At 56.2% G+C, this 17,460-nt stretch overlaps 5 protein-coding genes across 5 annotated transcripts; 1 reads left to right on the plus strand and 4 right to left on the minus strand.

Annotated features, from left to right (window-relative positions):
- Positions 1-1,248: 1,248 nt before the first annotated feature.
- Positions 1,249-3,639, plus strand: ISF_01302 (hypothetical protein; the record flags this gene model as incomplete). The annotated part of the gene is made up of 1 exon (XM_018844909.1): positions 1,249-3,639. The coding sequence occupies one exon, from the start codon at positions 1,249-1,251 to the stop codon at positions 3,637-3,639; it is 2,391 nt and encodes a 796-aa protein (XP_018707675.1).
- A 969-nt stretch (positions 3,640-4,608) lies between these two features.
- ISF_01303 (Ras like GTPase) lies at positions 4,609-6,341 on the minus strand (the record flags this gene model as incomplete). Its single annotated transcript, XM_018844910.1, has 2 exons — positions 4,609-5,689; positions 5,830-6,341. 2 exons carry the CDS (start codon positions 6,339-6,341, stop codon positions 4,609-4,611), a joined length of 1,593 nt encoding a protein of 530 aa, XP_018707676.1.
- Positions 6,342-9,927: 3,586 nt separating this feature from the next.
- Positions 9,928-11,984, minus strand: ISF_01304 (ABC1 domain protein; the record flags this gene model as incomplete). The annotated part of the gene is made up of 2 exons (XM_018844911.1): positions 9,928-11,137; positions 11,197-11,984. 2 exons carry the CDS (start codon positions 11,982-11,984, stop codon positions 9,928-9,930), a joined length of 1,998 nt encoding a protein of 665 aa, XP_018707677.1.
- Positions 11,985-12,651: 667 nt separating this feature from the next.
- ISF_01305 (Alkaline-phosphatase-like, core domain protein) lies at positions 12,652-14,139 on the minus strand (the record flags this gene model as incomplete). Its single annotated transcript, XM_018844912.1, has 1 exon — positions 12,652-14,139. One exon carries the CDS (start codon positions 14,137-14,139, stop codon positions 12,652-12,654), a length of 1,488 nt encoding a protein of 495 aa, XP_018707678.1.
- Positions 14,140-15,031: 892 nt separating this feature from the next.
- Positions 15,032-16,930, minus strand: ISF_01306 (Sugar/inositol transporter; the record flags this gene model as incomplete). Its single annotated transcript, XM_018844913.1, has 7 exons — positions 15,032-15,290; positions 15,342-15,425; positions 15,479-15,937; positions 15,997-16,256; positions 16,325-16,406; positions 16,480-16,733; positions 16,820-16,930. 7 exons carry the CDS (start codon positions 16,928-16,930, stop codon positions 15,032-15,034), a joined length of 1,509 nt encoding a protein of 502 aa, XP_018707679.1.
- Positions 16,931-17,460: the final 530 nt, after the last annotated feature.

Raw genomic sequence — 17,460 nt, forward strand, 5'->3', positions numbered from 1 at the left:
GACAACGTTGTGGTTAACAAGCAGTAGCCAAGCCAAGTCGAGGCCTTGGCGTCGGCTTCACGGTTCAACTTTCAACTCCAAAGCGTGGTGGATTGGGATCGTCTGATGATTTACTCCGCTTCGGCGCCATTGATTCTGGTGGCTTGGGAGGGGGAATAGCTCGTTTCGTGATATAGTTAGCAGTCCATTTTGGAATCACACTTGCGTATTGCGAATTGCCTGATGGCGTCCTGATAATAACACCACCATAGTGCGCCGCTTTTGGCGTGTGAGCTAACTTAGCGTTGCAGCAGATAGATGGTGGATGGCTGCTGACGGCTGTTGTTTGGTATCACAGGGGATGGCGATTGACAGGTGAAGTCGTGCTGAGGATACCAATGTGTGTTTCTGGACGTGGCAAAAATACCATGTCGGTTTGCACGTGTGTTTTTTTGGCCGTTTGGTGAACTTGTCAGAGGCGTGCCCCGGAATAGGTAGGGACGGTCTTGAAAAAAAGAAAAGAAGCTTCTACCATACTCGTCAAAGTGTATGTAGTGGGCTACCACTCATTCTGCAGAGAGTTCTACTGAAAAACACATCAGCCTGTCTTGAGTGCTTCCAGCGACGTTGTGAGGCGGCTGTCGCGAGGGGTTTCGAGATGTTGTGAGAGCTGTTGCGAAGGCATTTAGGGGATGACATAGGGGCATCGTGACTTTGCTCAGGGTCGTTTGGTGGTTCGACTTAGAGGAGCGCACCTTGGCTTCTTATTGGGCAAAAAAAAAAAACACTAGCCTTCAGCAAGCAGTATCGGGTTCGGGTTAGGGTTAGAGTTAGGGGTAGGGGTAGGTGTAGGGGCAGGTGTAGCAGGTGTAGGCCTATGCATGTAATTACTACCGTGAGGGGTACAGTGACCCTACTTCTTGAAAATTCAAAACAAAACTTGCCAACAACACACACACGCGAGTGTCGTCGAATTTGGCTGCGCAAATGAAATAATAAAATCTCCTTGCCGTATTTCTAGTAGTTGTTTTCTTGCAAGAAAACTTTTTACTACTGAGAGCCCACTTTTACCCCTTCTTCCGCTGCGACTTCCATGCTTGGTACAGCCTCTCAACAATTCACTCGCAGTACCTCTTCCAACACCTTCACCCACCAAGCGTTCCATCCATTTGCCACTTTCGTTATCAACACCGCCATCACCATCAAAGTCACCATTCCAATTCCCATTTCTATCTCTATGAGCCAAGGAACTCCCCCTGATTTCCAAGCATGATCCCGCCCAAACGCGGAACCAAGGGCGCGCCCGCGCCCGCGCCCGCGCCTACCTCGCGTGAACCCGTGGCAACAAGACGCACCAGAGGCCAGCCTCAGCAGAGGGGAACTACCGCCACCCCGGGCAAGCGTGACCGAGGTATGGCGACCAGAACTCGGGCTGCCGCGCTGAACTTTTCTGCGTCAGCTCCACCACTCAAGAAATCGTCTCTTACCCAAGATCCCCGTGCCCGCAAAGGGCCCCCACCCAGCGTCGCCCACAGTGAGGTCGATATCCCCTCGTCGCGTCCGAGAAATGAGGACGACTCGGACGAAGAAGCTGAAGTTGTCCGAAGCGAGGACGTGGCTAGAGCTGGTCTGGGCGGGAGAGACGATGGAGCTCCCCCAACCGAAAATGAGGATGGAGAGGGTAATTATGATGACGACGACGAGGATGACGATGACAAGGAGGTGGAGGTGGAGGACGAAGAGATTGAGGAGGACGAAGAGACAAGGGAGGGCTTCGGGTCCGACGTGGATACACAATCAGTCGCCGAAGAAAAAGGAGTCAAGGAGGAGGACTTTCTGTTCATGCGGCACAACCTTGACAAGCTATCCAGTCATGCTGAACGAATCCTGTCACAGTACAGAGATTTCGGTAGCAGAGACGGGCTCTCACGCCGAAACTTCGAGCTTGATATAGATGCCCTCGGCGCTGTGCGCAAGCATTTCGTGGTGCACAAATCCTACGAGCCCTTTCTCCACTGGAAGTGGCTTCAAAACCGGGTCACCGTCTCCGATGAGGAATATGCCAACTTCAAAAGGATCCTACTTCTAGTCAATCTTGCAACTCTACTCGAGATCATCTATAATGGCACCAAGGACAACAGGAAAGAGTCTCGAGAGGCCGATGCTAAAAAGCTCAGAATCATCGACCTGGACTTTCAAGATCTCCTCCTCGGCGACGAACAGGTGCCAATCACAGATCCCATTGCCAAATTGGCTCTCGAAACTCGGGCTGCACACCTTCTAGCCGCGCTCGCCAGCGCCAAGACGAATCACGATGCCCACATGATAGCATTTCGAGTCTTTTGCGGCGAGATGCACAACCCACTCCCTGAGGAGATAACCAAACTTCTTCAGAACGGGCCCTACATGCGCGTTGTCGGTCACGAGGGCGAGAAGGGGAACAACCGGTGCTACACCCAAGTTGCCAAGTTTCTCAAGCGTACTGGCGCAGGCAACGCTAAATTTTCTAACCTGGCCAAGCTTCGCAAGGACGTATTTCCCCCTGGAGGTCTACTGGCCACCATAACAGAGGTCTACCCAGCGCTACCCGTTCGCCCTTCACGCGAGACCCAGGCCAGCACGATGGAAGGTTTCGATGAATTTCAGGACGCTGTCAGTGAGATCCACAACAGCGACGACGAGTCAGACTCCGGCACGTCGCAACCCATTGTGCGTATGCCGAGATCGCAGGCTGGTACCAGTTGGTTCAAAGATGCGTCTGATATTGAAATCCGAGCCCTCGAAGGTATTCTTCGCAGAGCCCCGGACGCATCCTCATCTTCAGACCAGCGGGTCCATCTTGCCAACCCGCTGAATCCCAACGCAGCACTGCTCTCTGCACATCCATCTCGCTACTTACACCCCGTCGACCGAAACCCGCCGCCACCTCGCCAGCAAGGTGGCAAGCGCGTGCTTGACCTCGCAGGCGATAATGGCGACGAAGAAGACAACGATGAGCACTTTGAAACGGACAGGCGTCGCATTAGCCCACAAGAGAAGCGCCGCCGTATGGACGAGGTGGCGCACGCCGCGCGCGTGGATGCAAGTCTTCGCCAGCAGGAGCAAAGGCAAATGCCTTTTCCGAACGCACACGCCTTCCCGAGTAGCTCCACCACAGCTGTCGGCGGTTTGACGCAGCCCACCGCACCGCCGAACGGCACCAACACCACCCCCGCCACCGGTCCGGCGGGGGCCTCGCCATCGTCAACCCCACGACCGAGAGGACCCGTGATCATCATCGGGCGCCAGCGACACCCATGGAGCGACCACGACTCGGCCGTGCTCGTGGCCAAGGTTGCCGAGCACTACGGCAAATGGGGCTGCATCGAGGCCGACGACGAAAAGAATCACATCTTTGAGCACCCCCGCAACCAGCAGGCCTACCGCGACCGCGCGCGCAACATGAAGGTCGACTACCTCCTCCGCGATCATCGCCTCCCCAGGGGCTTCGACGGCGTCTCCCTCAGCGGCAAGGAGGTCCAGCGCGTCGTCAACGCGAACAAGAACCCGATGCGCAGGGAGGAGGACTGGGACGAGGCAACGGGTCGTCCCACAAACACCGAGTTTGTGGACGGACAGGTGATTCAGACCCACGAAAGGAGGTCACGAAGAAGAGAATAAGGGGTTCGTCACGGACCTCTTCTTCGCGAAAGGCAGGGGCGGCGTAGGAGCGGCATTCTTGGTTTGAAGGGTATCTTTTTTCTGATGGATACGGAATTCCTTGGGTGTAGTTGTTGGATGGGCATGGTCATTCGATCGGCGTCTTCGGTCAAGGTGTTTGGGTAAGCAAGGTAGTGATGATCTCTGCTGGTTAAGAATGCGGTTACTTGAATTTGTGTCTGGGGCGGATGTTGTTTTCCATGCAGCGATCGGGTATTTCTTTTCGACTCTTGGCTGAATTTATTTGTCTTCCTATTTTTGGACAATTCTCTCTTAGATTGGAAATTTCGGTTGAATACTGTCCTTGAGCAAGCTTCTTGACGGAATTTAGTTCAACGTGCGGGTATCACGAAAGACAAATGCAGCTCTGCGAATTCATGACAAAACATGTTGCTTGTATCTTGCACTACTTCAATCTGCCGCGTCCAATCAACGGCCCCGAGCTATTTTCTCCCTTCCAAGAATAGGACAAGACAAGATGTATAACAAAAACAGGTGTGTGTTGCAAAAAGACAACCGTGGTCGCAGAATATCTCAGCGCTAACAAGGAAAAAAATTGACGGCCAAAGTCAGGTGTAAAAAGGTGCTTAATGAGAGACGTTAAAAGCCATTAGTGGACAACTTCGTAAAATAAATCCTGATACAATGGGTATAGAGGATTTGTAAATGAAGAAAGAAAAGGGAAAAAGCGTGTCGCATGACGCAGCGTATCAAAATCGCTGCAGCGGATAAATGCAAAATAGTATACTCGGGTTCATCGCGGTGCATGGCCCAAAATTCGGAAGAAAAGAAGCAAGGAAATCGGATATAAAGACAGAGAGATGCGGATCCGCCGCATTGGTATTTTGTACTTTGGCAGAAAGGCTGTGCTGGTGGTCATGGTATAAACTTGATGAGCAAAGGCAAATCAGCGTCGTAGATGAAGGTCCCCTAACGACGACGGTACGAGTTTTCGCGGTGTTTGAGCTTGTTTGTTCGCCAGCCTTCATACCACTGCTCCTTGCTGGCCTCGCGCAGATCGGTGCGCCATTCACTAAAGACGGCCTCCTTGAGGCGCTGGAAGTCGCAGTGCGTCTCGTTGTAGGGGTCAGCAAAGCCCCAGGGGAATTGGCGACCGACAACGCTGGGCTCGTACAAGTCGGGGCTGATGGTCGAGAGGGGCAAAAATGGCAGCTCCTCCTCCTTGTTTTCCTGCGAGGCCTTGTGACGAATCATGCTCTGTGACGAGACTCGTTTGCCAGGGGAGCGCTTGACGGGGCTGAATTCAGGCGTCGTGTCGGAATCGCCGCCATTCTCCTGAGGCAATGTATCGGAATCAACATCGAGATCTTCGTCTTCTTCGTTAATAATGCTGTTGGAATCGTCTTCGAGACCGAGAGTTTCGAGTGGGTCGAGGCCGTTTTTGCGGATGCTGTCCCAAACGGCGCGCTTGAGGACGTTCATATGCTTGGTCGTGATGGTGTCGGCTTTTCCAACGACGGGAATCACGGTCGTCTTCCTATGAAGCGAACGCAAGACCTGGAGATCCATGTCGTGGTCGAGAGCACCGGTAATTTTGGCAATGTCGGAGCGGAACCCATTTTGGTGGCCATCGGCGTGCAACTGGGTCTTACGAGCGCTGGCGATATTGCGATCGATGTGGGCGGGATCGAGCATGAGAAAGACGGCGTGAATGTGGGTGTCCTGCACGCCAGGGGAGCGCACCACCTTCATTTCTTCTGCAAAGGTCTGATCAAATTTGCTTTCGATGAAGGCCGTCATTTCTCGGAGTTGAAGATCGACGACATTTTTCTCGAGGCCTTCGGAATCCCAAATGGTCAGGCCAACGCTCTCGCCATCGATTTCGGTCTCGAGATAGTGGGGAACAAAGTTGCCCTCAGCAGGCAGCGGGGCCTGATACTCGGGCTGTTCCTGCTTCCTGGGGCGGCGCCTGGGAGGCAAGGCGAGCGCGATTTTGAGGAACTCGAGAAACGAAGTTTTTCCCGAGTCTTTGGCTCCAATGACAAGAACACTGTCGGGTAAGGTAAGTCAGCGATACGTGAAACAACGGAATACGAGCTAAGAGATAATGCGGGTAGTGGCAGTGGTACAATGCCGGCGCTTCACCAAACCGGGCAAACGAGTAAGACAATGGGCGAGTAAGTGACTTACTTGAAAGGAGTAGGGTCCTTGCGACGACGCACCCTTCTAGGGCTGTTGACCGTGCTGATGGCACTGCTGGCGTAGCTGTACCTGCCGCGATGCGTCATGCTCTCGGTGGCAGCGTAGGGATCAAATGGCGGCTGCTGGACGGGGTGGTGAACGCCGGGGATGGGTGGCGGGGAGGCAGCAGTGGTGTAGCTGCGGGAGCTGGCGATGGTGCCGAATGAGGCGTCGTGGCGGCCAGCGTTGAAGTGGTTTGGCCCGTTGTAGGGCACTTGGGAGCCGTTGGATGAGAAGTGATCGGGATCGAGACGCAGCTGGGTGCTAAGGGCCTTGGATAGTTGTTGGCCGCCGGTGTTGGCAAAATCGGGAAGGCGAGGTGGGCGACGCTGGCGCTGGCGCTCGGCTTCGGCTTCGCGGGCAGCCTGAGCCTTCTTGCCCATGTCGCCGCTCTTGGTGCGCCGGAGGAGACTGCCGAAGCTGGGACGACGGTGGGAGGGCGTTTCCGCGGAAGGCTCCATGGCGAGAGGAGGAAGGGTGGTTAAGCGAGAGACGTGAAGCTATTGCCAATGTGTTGTGCGGCCGTTTGTCGAAGCGGAGCGGGATGATGTATATAGGTGGGTAGGTAGGAGGAGGTTGTCGCGCGAGCAGTGGGCAAGCTATTGAATGCGATGCGAATAGGGATAAAGAAAGAAAGAAGACTGGCCAAAAGAGGTTTCAAAAATGCCGGCGCATAGGGGGATGGAAGAGGGAAAACGAGTGTAAAAGAGGCGCCCAGCTGTCGCCGTATATATTTTCTTTTTTTGGCAATATCTGTAGCAGCAGCGGCGGCAGCAGCAGCAGCAGCAGCAGCAGCAAACGCAGGTCAACGGTGTCTGTCGTGGCGCAGGGGGAGGGAGCAGGTACGAAGCTATTAGCCACAAACGGGTGGCTAGTGCTGGTACTAACTCGGTAGTGTCGGGGTCCGAGTGGGTGACGTCGATATGGGGTGAGGAGCAGCGGCGACAGCAGAAAGAGAGAGAGGAGGATGGGGGAAGGAAAGAAATAGTAAAATGGGAAGAATATCAGACCAGAAAAGGAGGCGAGCAAGTTGGATGCACCTCTCCGTGCGAGCACTGGTAACTTTGGGTGGTTACCTATCACCTAGGGGGGGAGGGGAGTGCTAAATGGTACTTGTGCCTGCCTGTGCCTGGCCAAGCACCTCACCGAGTGCGACGGGAGGGGAGGGGGTCCCTGGGCTGCGGGTGGTTTTGGGTGGTGTCGCTGAGACCTTTACCAAGTTGAGAACTTATCTAGCTTCGGCAGTGGGCAAGCAACTAAAAACCACTAGGCATGCTAACTTGTTATAGAGTGATGCTGCTAATGCACGAGTGGCTAATATGCGGTTATTGGTAGGTATGTACCTGCCACATGGATGGTAGTTGGAGAGGATAAGCTCAGAGTTGCAACGCTATGAGCAACGGTCTCGTGTCCATGTCAAGCTCCAATTTATTTATTAGTGAGCTCAAGCGCGGACGTGCGCAATGTATGTATGTATATCAAGTTGAACTTTGTCTCTTTACCAGGTCTCAACCCTAATACCATCTTCTCTCAACAATGGCAGTGAGCTCCTGTCTACGTGTACATACAGCGTCCCGTGTAATTCGTACCACGTATTTAATACCCGCAACCCACCAACCAATTCTCGCTGACGGGTTGACAGCCCAGGACGCCGTTTCAACTCGCACTCTGACCACCCAATCAGCCATCCAGCAAGCCTCCATCCATCCCATGCTCCAGCGCGCCGCCGAGAGATTTTCACGGGGCCTCGAGTGGGCTTTCTGCAACCCACGTTGCCCTTTGGGTTCTCTTTGGCCGGGGCTTGCAGCGCAGTTTACAGGGACGGCAGCCACTAAAATCCACTCCGCAGCCACTGAACCCGCAGTGGGCGCTTGGGGGTTAGTAGGGGTACCTGGGCAGGGTAGTCTGTGCCTGGCAGATCTTCATGGTCAGTTCAGCTTGTTAAATTGAAAAGAATGGATGTCTTCAATCTATATTCGACACTCGGCAACCTTTCAAATCGAATTCGAGGTGGAACTGCATGCCAGCCTGCAGAGGCTTCCCCGGCTGCTGGCCGATGACTGAGCTACTTTATTCCTGCTCAGTCCATTCTTGACTCAATCAGCAACAGAACATGACATGACCCTCTTCTCCTTTTTCCTTCCAAGCCTCTTTTCCAACGAACAAGGACGCTTCTTCTTCTTCACCTTGCTGGCCCCAGGCCCCCAGGTTTCGCTTCTACACCGTCCAGTCCACTGCTGCCCCTCCCTCAAGAGCCAGCGCCCCCACGGCGAGGAGTCTTGGCCAAGGACAAAGGCGAGGAAAAGAAAGGATACGGATAAAAGCGCTTGATACGGCTCCAGCGACAGGCAAGCGGCCGCAAGCTGCCGCCATTGATTGATACAGAATAAATATTCGCATGAAAACCCGTGGCGCGTCTTGCTCCACTAGCTTGGCTGCGCATAATTCACGGAGTGGAGGGGAAGAGATGAACAAGGGGCCGACATCAAATCAGACAAGGAAGAAGAATGATCATGTAATTTAGGTTTCGTCTCTCTTTTTGCCTCGGGCCAGTCGGGCGCTCGTACTCATATGGACTGGTAGTGACAAATGGAAAGGCCATTGGATTGGCTATTGGTGATTGCTGACGGGTACGAATTAGTGAGGACCAAACTGCCGGCTTCGACAGTGGGATAGGCCCGAAATCAACCAGCCCGAGACACTGCACAGCCGGCTTGCTTGACTCGTCTATTTTTGGCGCTGAACAATGTTCGGCAGGTCATCGAGCAAGACATGGCAAAAAGCAAAGAAGCTGCACTTCAAAGCTTTCGCATTGATATCCGCTCATGACTGACTGAGCTGACAGAGTGGCGGAACATCAGTCATCTGTACGCTGCAGAGATTCAATGCCTTGACGTGTCTCCCCTGGCACGTCAGGTTTTAATAAAAATAAAAAGTGTAGCTCGGAAGCTTCATCTACTTCAAACATCATCTCTTCCAGTCGCCCTTGCGAATCGAAAATCTCTTCTCAAATCATCCATCCCGCAGGGCCAAGTCAGGCTGCAGCCAGCTTGCATGACTTGGTCCCCTCTGTCCTGCGCACCATTGTTCACTCCAAAACAACGGGAGGCAGGGGGGCCTTGCCTTCCGGGAGAGCAGAGAGAGGAAAGAAAGCTGGGCCGAGATGAAAACGCAGAGGACATGGCCCCCCCGTTCCCTGTAAAACCTCCGAACACGGCTTTCTTGTCACGACCTGGCAATTTCCTAGCGAGAGGGGTCCGCAATGCTCTACTAATAAAGTAGAAGAACAAGGAAAAAAGGATGCCTCGCCAGGGGCAAGACAATTCTGTTCTTGTCAACCCCCCCCCCCCCGCTACTGCAGGAACCAATGGGGCTGGGCCGCGACGGGTACAGCCCAGAAGAACCGCGACGCACTTCTTCATGCGTGGGTTGGAAAGAGAAGGGAAAAGAAATAGGGGGGGAGTAGCCTGCCAACAAGTGCTCTTCGCAAAAAAAAAAAAAAAAAAAAAAACCCAAACCCACCATCGCATCGTCCCATATCAGCGCGTGCCTGCATAGCCGGGACCACCACCACCACCACCCTCCAACTGCAAAGTGACCGTGACGCTCACCGGCCACTATTGAGGTTACTACCAGTATTTAGCGCCGGCGGCTACGTGCTTGAGACTCGTCCTGGCTACTGGAAAGCTCTCATTCGTTCATCTGGTTACACCTCATCACGTTTCACCCAGAGGGGCGGGACAGCCGCTCCGGTGCTACAGCGCCTGCCACCTGTCAGGAGCCTAACAAGGCATCAGCCTATTCGTATACTGTCATAACTGATCAGCTTGTCCGTTTAATGTACAGAAATGATATAATGTAGGAGAGTGTGTCCGTGCTAGCCCCATCTATGCAAACAAGAAAGCGAAGCCGAGATGTTCTAGTCTAGTACATGTATGATGCCGCCCAAAACTCCGTATGTATATAAAGGCGAGAAAAGCACATTATTCTTCTTCCTCATTGTGCAATTGGCAAGACTGCTGCCAAGCAACGGCCTAGACCAACCCCTCATCCGCTAAACACCTCGTGCTGCAGCTCGATGCCCATGTCCTGCGCCATGTCCTTCATCCGCTGCTCCATGACGTCCTCCATGCCGCCGCCGAGACCCAGCCACTGGCGCACCTTGAGCACGTAAAACGCCACGTCCGAGGCCGCCATGACGGCCGTGAAGAGCGCGTGCCGCCAGGCGTACCGGGCCCGCGCGCGCCACCCCAGCGCCGGGTCGCGGAACAGGCTGCCGCTCGCCCACGTGCCCATGACCTTGATGCGGTTCACCGGCGACCCCATGTACTGGTTGTTGGACTGGACGATGCGCATGTTGCGCGAGATGAAGAGCAGCTCCTTGGGCCAGCGGTCCTCGTCGGCCAGCATGTCGCGCAGCCCTTGCTTCATCCGCTGCTCCATCGCGTGGTGCCGCTCCGCCGGCGACATGCGCGACGCGCCGTCGATGGCGTCGCGCGTCGACCCGCTGCCGCCCTCGTACGGCCGCATCAGCGTCGCGCTCGCGAAGAAGTCGGCGCCCCGGATGCCCCACGCCGACGTCACCCGCGCGATCGTCTCGTTGTCGAACGTCATCAGCGCCTTCCAGAACTCGGCGTACTGCCGCCGGAAGGTGGGCGTCATGTACACGTACAGCCCGTGGTCGATGAGGACGACCTCGGCGCGCCCGCTCGGCAGCCGCCGCACGAAGACGTTGCCCGGGTGCGGGTCGCAGTGCACCACGCCCCATTGGAAGATTTGCGCCGCGAACAGGTCCGTCACCGTGCTCATGACCTCCTTGGTCGACAGACCGAGGCCACCGCTGCCCCGCCGGCCCCGCCACTCTTGCCGCTCCGGCTTGAGTCGGTCGGCGTGCGGCTGCGTGCGCATCGCGAGGCGTGCCGCGTCCATGTCGACTTCGGGCAGCGGCACACGCGCGCCAGGCGTGCCCTTGCCGCGCCCGCCGAGCCACCGGCCCGTAATTGCCTTCTTGTCCCACAGCTGCACGCCCTCGATCCACTCGGCCGTCATGACGCGCCGCGAGGTGAGCTCTGGGTAGGTGATGGGCACGTAGACGCGGCCGCGCATGCTCTTTTCGTTATTGATCAGCTCGCGCATCGTTTCCGAGTTCTTCGCCTCGTTGATGAAGTCGGTCTCGAGCTCGAGTCGTTCGGCCACGTACGGGACGAGGCTGTAGAAGGGAATGTCGAACCAGTTCGAGTAGATCCAAGTAACGGTCCTATTTGCCGTCCGTAAGCATGCATTGTCATTCACGTCATTGTTCCAGGTAATACGCACTTGAATGCCCACAGATCCCACGAGATCTGCTTGGCGATGTCCCGCTTCTGCACTTTGATCGCCACCTCTCGGCCGTCCGGCAGTCTGGCCCAGTGCACCTGGGCGACGCTCGCGCTGGCCCGGGCCGTCTTCTCCATGACGCCGAAGCCGGGCTTGCCCGTGAAGCTGACGCCAAAGACCTCCTCGACGCTCTTGCCAAAGTCGGCGCGGATGACGGCCTCGACGTCGCGCCAGTCGTCCTGCGGGGCGTCGTCAAACATGCGGGCAAACATCTTCTGGAACGCCGGCGGCAGCATGGCGCTCTGCATGGCGATGGCCTGGCCCATCTTGAGGTAGAGCCCGCCGTTCTCGCGCAGCAGCGTGGCCATGCGCTCGGCGCTGCGGTGGTGCAGGTCCGCGACGGAGCCGCCGAACCAGGGCTCGGGGCGGAAGTTGATGTTGTAGTCGAGCGCGACGAGCAGCGTGGTTCCGAAGGTACGCGCCGTCCGCGTCAGGCCGGCCCCGCCCACCTGCGTGTCGACGAGGTAGATGCCGCCCAGCACGGCCGTCGTCAGCAGCAGCCGTCGCGTCCATTTGCGGCCGCGCGGGTACTGCTTGGCGGCTCGCGGCTGGCCGAGCTCCTGCGGCGACGGGGGGCGCATCGGCTGGAAGGGACCGCCGGTATGGACGCCGCGGAGTGAGCGCCATTGTCCGTGGCGGGCGGCGCTGGTGATGCTCAACGGCGGGAGGCGAGGCACGCGACTGCAGAGGCCGTAGCCTGCGCGCCCCAATATCCGGCTTCGCAGCATCCTGTGGCGGTGATTGGGTGTGTGTGAGTGTTGGTGTTTGGTTACGGCGTGGACATGAGGAATGGAGGGCTCGTCATAGAAGTGGTGGGCTGAGGTAGGGCTTTTGTCAGCCCGGACTTTGTTTCGGATAGAGCCGCCTTTGTTAAGAGGAGGTTGACGCCGGCGACTTTTGCAGATACCGGGGCTACCATAAGACCGAGTCCGAGCTGCACGGGTTAATGCAAATGATGAGTAATTTTCAGAAAAACAGTCAATTTGGTCAATTGAGATGAAGACTCGTTTTTACCGAAGCTTTAGAAAGTATATATGACTCGTTTGTGCGTCCTGTAAAGAGATTCAATTTGTATATTTTGCTCTCGGGTAGATGACGTTTCGATTGTTGTTTGGTGGGGATATTTTTTTTGGTGGGGCGTGTTGATGTTACCTCCGTCCTGGACGAGGAGCCGTTCGTGTTTTCATCAAAGTCGGGATAATTAGCCCGACTTATCAGCATACTTCCATCAAACGGACATTTTATATGCGGCGTGCCTTATGGCAGGATTTTCAACTCAAATTCCCGGGAATTCTTGAAAAGACTTCACATGTAGAGACAAAGGTAAATGCCGTTGTTTGCACAGGCAAAACAGGACCGACGATACCAGGACTTGGCTTCGCAACACTGCATCAACTACGAGTGCAGCTTGATGCAGGGCACCCCCTTTGCCGCCAAGTTATCAAGGTCCATATCAAACCGATCCGGAATCAACAGTCCCTCCCTCTCATAGTTAAACTCCTTGAATCTCTGCACCGCCACGCCATCTTTCCACAGCCACAGGTCCTTGGTCTCCATCTGCCACGCCTCCACCTCCCTCCTCATCTCCTTGAGCACCTCCTCTTTCCCTCCGCTCCCCGCCAAGTTGCGCAGCTCCTCCGGATCCTCGTCCAAGTCATACAGCTCCTCGGGCGGCCGACAGATGTAACTCTTCAACGGCCGCCTCCCCGCCATGGGCGGATCCGCGTTGCGCATCGCCTCAAACGACAGGCTCGCGTACAGGTCCATGGCGAAGGGGAAGTCGAGCTTCCAGCAGACGTTGCGGTGGTACTTGTACCGGCGCGTCCGCATCGTGCGCGTGGGCCAGTAGTTGGTGATCTCGTGGAAGGTATGTGAGCCGAAGACGCGCTGCCCCCAGCCGGGGAGCACCGTCGACGCGTGCGCGATGGGCAGCAGGGAGCGGCCGTGGCGGGGCGGCGAGGGGACGGCGCTGCTGCTGATAGGAAGGGAGAGCTGCGCGTGGCCGGCCCAGTCGAGGAACGTGGGCAGGACGTCGGTCCAGGAGACCATGTTGGGGTTGACTTGGCCGTGGGTGAGGCCGGGGACGCGGAGGATGAAGGGAAGGTGGATGCCCGCGTCGTAGAGCGTCGTCTTGGAGTTGACGAATGGCGGGCCGTTGTCGCTGAGAAAGAGCACCAGCGTGTCGTCGGAGAGGCCGTGCCTCTCGAGCGCGTCCAGCACGAGCCCGACGCCTTGGTCCAGACGATTGATGGCGCGGTAGTACTCGGCCAGCTCCTCTCGCACAGCCGGAACGTCCTGCAGAAATGACGGCACCTGCACCTCTTCTGGCTTGTACACCCTGTCATTCAACCTCTGATCATAGTTTCCCTCCTCGTTGCCAAACTTGCCTCGACTCGCCAGCACCCTATGCGGATCGACATAGCCAATCGTCAAGAAGAAGCCCCTTTCCTCTGCCCTTGCCTCTTGAAAGAACTCCTCGGCCTGATCCGCGATCAATGCCGTGTTCCTCGTCTCGCTCTCCCTCCTCGTCTCCCACGGATACGCGCTCTCGGGGGCCACGTGCACCTTTCCCAGGATGCCCGTCTTGTAGCCCAGCGCGTTGAACAGCTTGGGGGCCGTCTCCACGTGCGCCCAGGTCTGGAAGCCGTTGCGCTCCCCCACGAGGCCGTAGCTGCCATTCTCGTGGGTGTGCAGGCCTGTGTAGATGGTGGTCCGGCTGCCGCTGCACGAGGCGGTGCTGGCAAAGGCCATGTCGAAACGGGCGCCGCGGGAGGCTGCCAGGCGGTCGAGGTTGGGCGTGGATATGGCGGTGCACCCGTAGCAGCCCAACTGCTCACGGCCAAGATCGTCGGCCACGAGGAGGAGAATGTTCTTGAAAGGCATGATGTGTTGGTGGATGGGTCCGTGCTAGCTTTGGGTGCGCGGGAATAGAGAGAGAGAGAAATCACGACATTCACAGTGGCCGATTTGTCAATTCATCTTGTTGCCGCAGTCGTCTTATACACAAGCTGTCGGAACTCGCATAATGGCGTTGTCCCCATATTGGCACTGCGGCATTCGCATACGCGCATATATGCAGTCGATGTCGTCCGGAGCCGTCGCTTCCCTGCATGTTTATCAGGGCGTCGGCTGCGGCATTTGAAATCGTCAACTTGTCTGTAGTGTCGGCAATTGCGAGCTCTCATCTGCAAAAATGGAAATCGCCCCGAGCCAAAAGTCACAAGGCAAAATTGCCTGTTGCCATACACTGCCTGCCGCTGTTGCGGACGGGCCAGTCGAGCCGATAGGGCCGGTGGCGTAAGGCTGGCGGTGACCCTACCCAACGGCCCATGAGGCCGTCGCAGCACTCACCTGTGCGCGGGCGCGGCCCTCCCCCAGTCTTGGTTACATCCCGCAGTTTTAAGTCATGGGCTACTTTCCCCAGAGACAAATGACCGAGCGTGGCTTGCTGGCTTTAGGTCAACCCCGGAGAGTAGCCGGGTCGGACCAGGCCGGCATTCGCTATAGACTTGTAGGAATCACGCTTATGATACGCAGGTGCTTGGAGTCACGCGTCAAGGCGATGCCCATGTCGGAGAAAAGCTGCCGGAATTGTCGTTGATTGCAATTTACGGACTGTGTGAGATGAACTAGCTGGATGCTGTATGGTGGCATGTGCACGAATAGTACTGCTCAGGTCTGCGTGGACGTGGTATTTCGAACAATGACGACAACGAGGAGCCCTCTAATTTATCCCAAACTCGGCTGTTCCCCACGGCTGAATCTGACGCATGAACTAAATCTCATGGGAGAGCTTCTCATCAACTCCAGACGCGTCCACCATCTCGGGGGGCTGTCTGATCCTCCCAAACGCAAACGTGTTGTAGTCAAACACATCATTCATCTGCTCGAGAGTCTTGCCCTGGGTCTCCTGGAAGAAGAGGAAGACGTGGACGAGTGCCGCGGCGCTGATGGAGCCAAAGATGAGATATGTTCGCCATTGAATCTCTTGAAAAGCTGGCGGCGTCATGAACGTGAGCGAGAAATTGCCGAGCCTTTCTGCAAGTCAGCCATCTCGTCGAGGAAGCGGGAAGAAGAGGACCTACCAGTTGACAAGTACGGAGAGAGATACTGCCTTCGAACGAATGTAAAGCGGAATAATCTCGGACGGATAGATCCACCCCATTGGTCTGTCGTCGTTAGTCTCTGGTATTGCGTTCCGACGGTACACGCAACAACTCACCCCCAAGTACAAGCAAAGGTGGCAACGAAGAGATAACTCAGTGCAATCACCGCTTTACCCGCTGCGCTGCTGTTGACAACCCACGTAATTGTCGCATTTCCGTTGAGTCCCCCGGGCACCCCGTACCCGTGCGTCGCCTCCACCGCGGCCGTCGCGAACATCCACGTGGCCATCAGGAAGCTGCCCGTCATCATGACGCGTCTCCTCGGCATCTTGTCCACCAGGAGTAGCGCGGGGAGGGTCATGGCGACGTTGATGACGTATTGGATGCTGGAGATGGCGAGGACCTTTGTGCCGGAGAGGCCGGCCATCTGGAAGACGTAGACGATGTAGTACATCAGGGCGTTGGTGCCGCTGAACTGGGCCCAGAGGTGGGCGAAGATGCAGACGTGGACGCGGATCAGGTTGCGGCCGGAAAAGACTTGGGCCCAGGAGGAGGAGCCGTACATGGATTCGAGACTTGAGTTGAGATTAGCATCTTTGGATGGTGGGCCAGTGGAAGAGGTCGGCGGACGTACCGGATGCGTGAGCGGATGGCCTCGAGTTCGCTGATGACGGCTTCGTCCGACTCGTCGCCGTCGGAGCGCAGAAGGGCCAGGGTCTTGCTTGCTTCTTCCCACCGCTCTTTGCTGGCGAGCCAGCGGGGGGACCGAGGCAGGAAGGGGACGGCGCAGAGGAGGAGGATGGCGGGAACCATCTGGATTCCCCAGGGTAGACGAAAAGAAGCATTGGACTTGATGAAAGACGCACCATAAGAGATGTAATACATGATGAGGATCTGCATTCGCCGTTCAGTACCGGAGGTTAGGTAACATCGGTCCGGATGGAGGGAGGGGAGGGACTTACACCCCACGTAACCATCCATTGCTGCAGCGAGATGAGCCGACCTCTTGTCGTAGCCGGGCTAATCTCTGCAATGTAAATCGGCCTATGTACAGATTTTTAGCAGGAATTTTATCAGACATGTTGGAGGAGCAAGGGGCCCGAAGCACTCAACTCACCCTTGGCTTGTGAGGATGCCGACGGCGCTTCCATTGACAACCCGAGCCACTACCAGCATCGCCGTGTTTTGCACCGCGCACATGAGCGTCGACCCCGTGATGAAGACGATGCAGGCCACGGCCATGGAGTCGCGCCGGCCAATGCGGTCGCCCATCCAGGAGGCGAGCAGTGCGCCGAGCAGAGAGCCGCCCGCCATGGACGCGGTGATGCCACCCTGGGTGGAGGAGTCTGGATGTGAAAAGTACTCCTTGTACTGTCCAAGAGCGACGATGCGAGGACCTCTCATTAGCAACAGATGACAGATATTTGAATTGGAATGTACACGGGCTTGTTACGTACCTGAGGCGTGGCGAGGATGGCGGACAGGCTGCTCACATCAAAGCCCTGCAGGAGACCACCGATGGTGGCCAGCGCAGCGGCGATGTAGACGTTCTGAATCGTTGCCACCATGATTCTTCTTCCTCTTCTCCTTCTTGTGCGTCGATTTTGTCAAGTTCTAGTATAGCGCGGTGTAAATCGGCCCTTGCGACACATCTTGGTGTTGGCGTTGTCAGTGCCCTTTTGTATCAGGTCGTAGTTCTGTTGGTCGCACAGCAGACCAATTACCAAGAGCCCGCTTGGCACTTGGAGCTTGGCGCTTGCATATTTTCCGACAGCTCCGAGCTACATGGCTCATCGGGATGCTGTAAAGAACAAAGGATGGCAAGCAGGCTTGTTTGGTAAGGGTGTATGGGGTGCCTGGGTTTGGAGGCTGATCGAGTGGATGGTTCTCGGCAAATGTTAGCCTGCGCCACACCAGCAGTCTGGGGTCTGGGGTCTGGCTGGGGCATTACGAACGAGCATTGGGCAATTGCGCAATGAAAAGCCACAATACAAGCCACGCCGGCTATTAAATATCCGACAGCCCCGGACCCTTGTCCATTTGTTGACTGTGACAAACGGCGAGTACAAGGTGGAATGCGTTGATATTGTCCATCACG

Source organism: Cordyceps fumosorosea (genome assembly GCF_001636725.1).
Source record: "Cordyceps fumosorosea ARSEF 2679 chromosome Unknown scaffold_2, whole genome shotgun sequence".
Taxonomy (NCBI): domain Eukaryota; kingdom Fungi; phylum Ascomycota; class Sordariomycetes; order Hypocreales; family Cordycipitaceae; genus Cordyceps; species Cordyceps fumosorosea.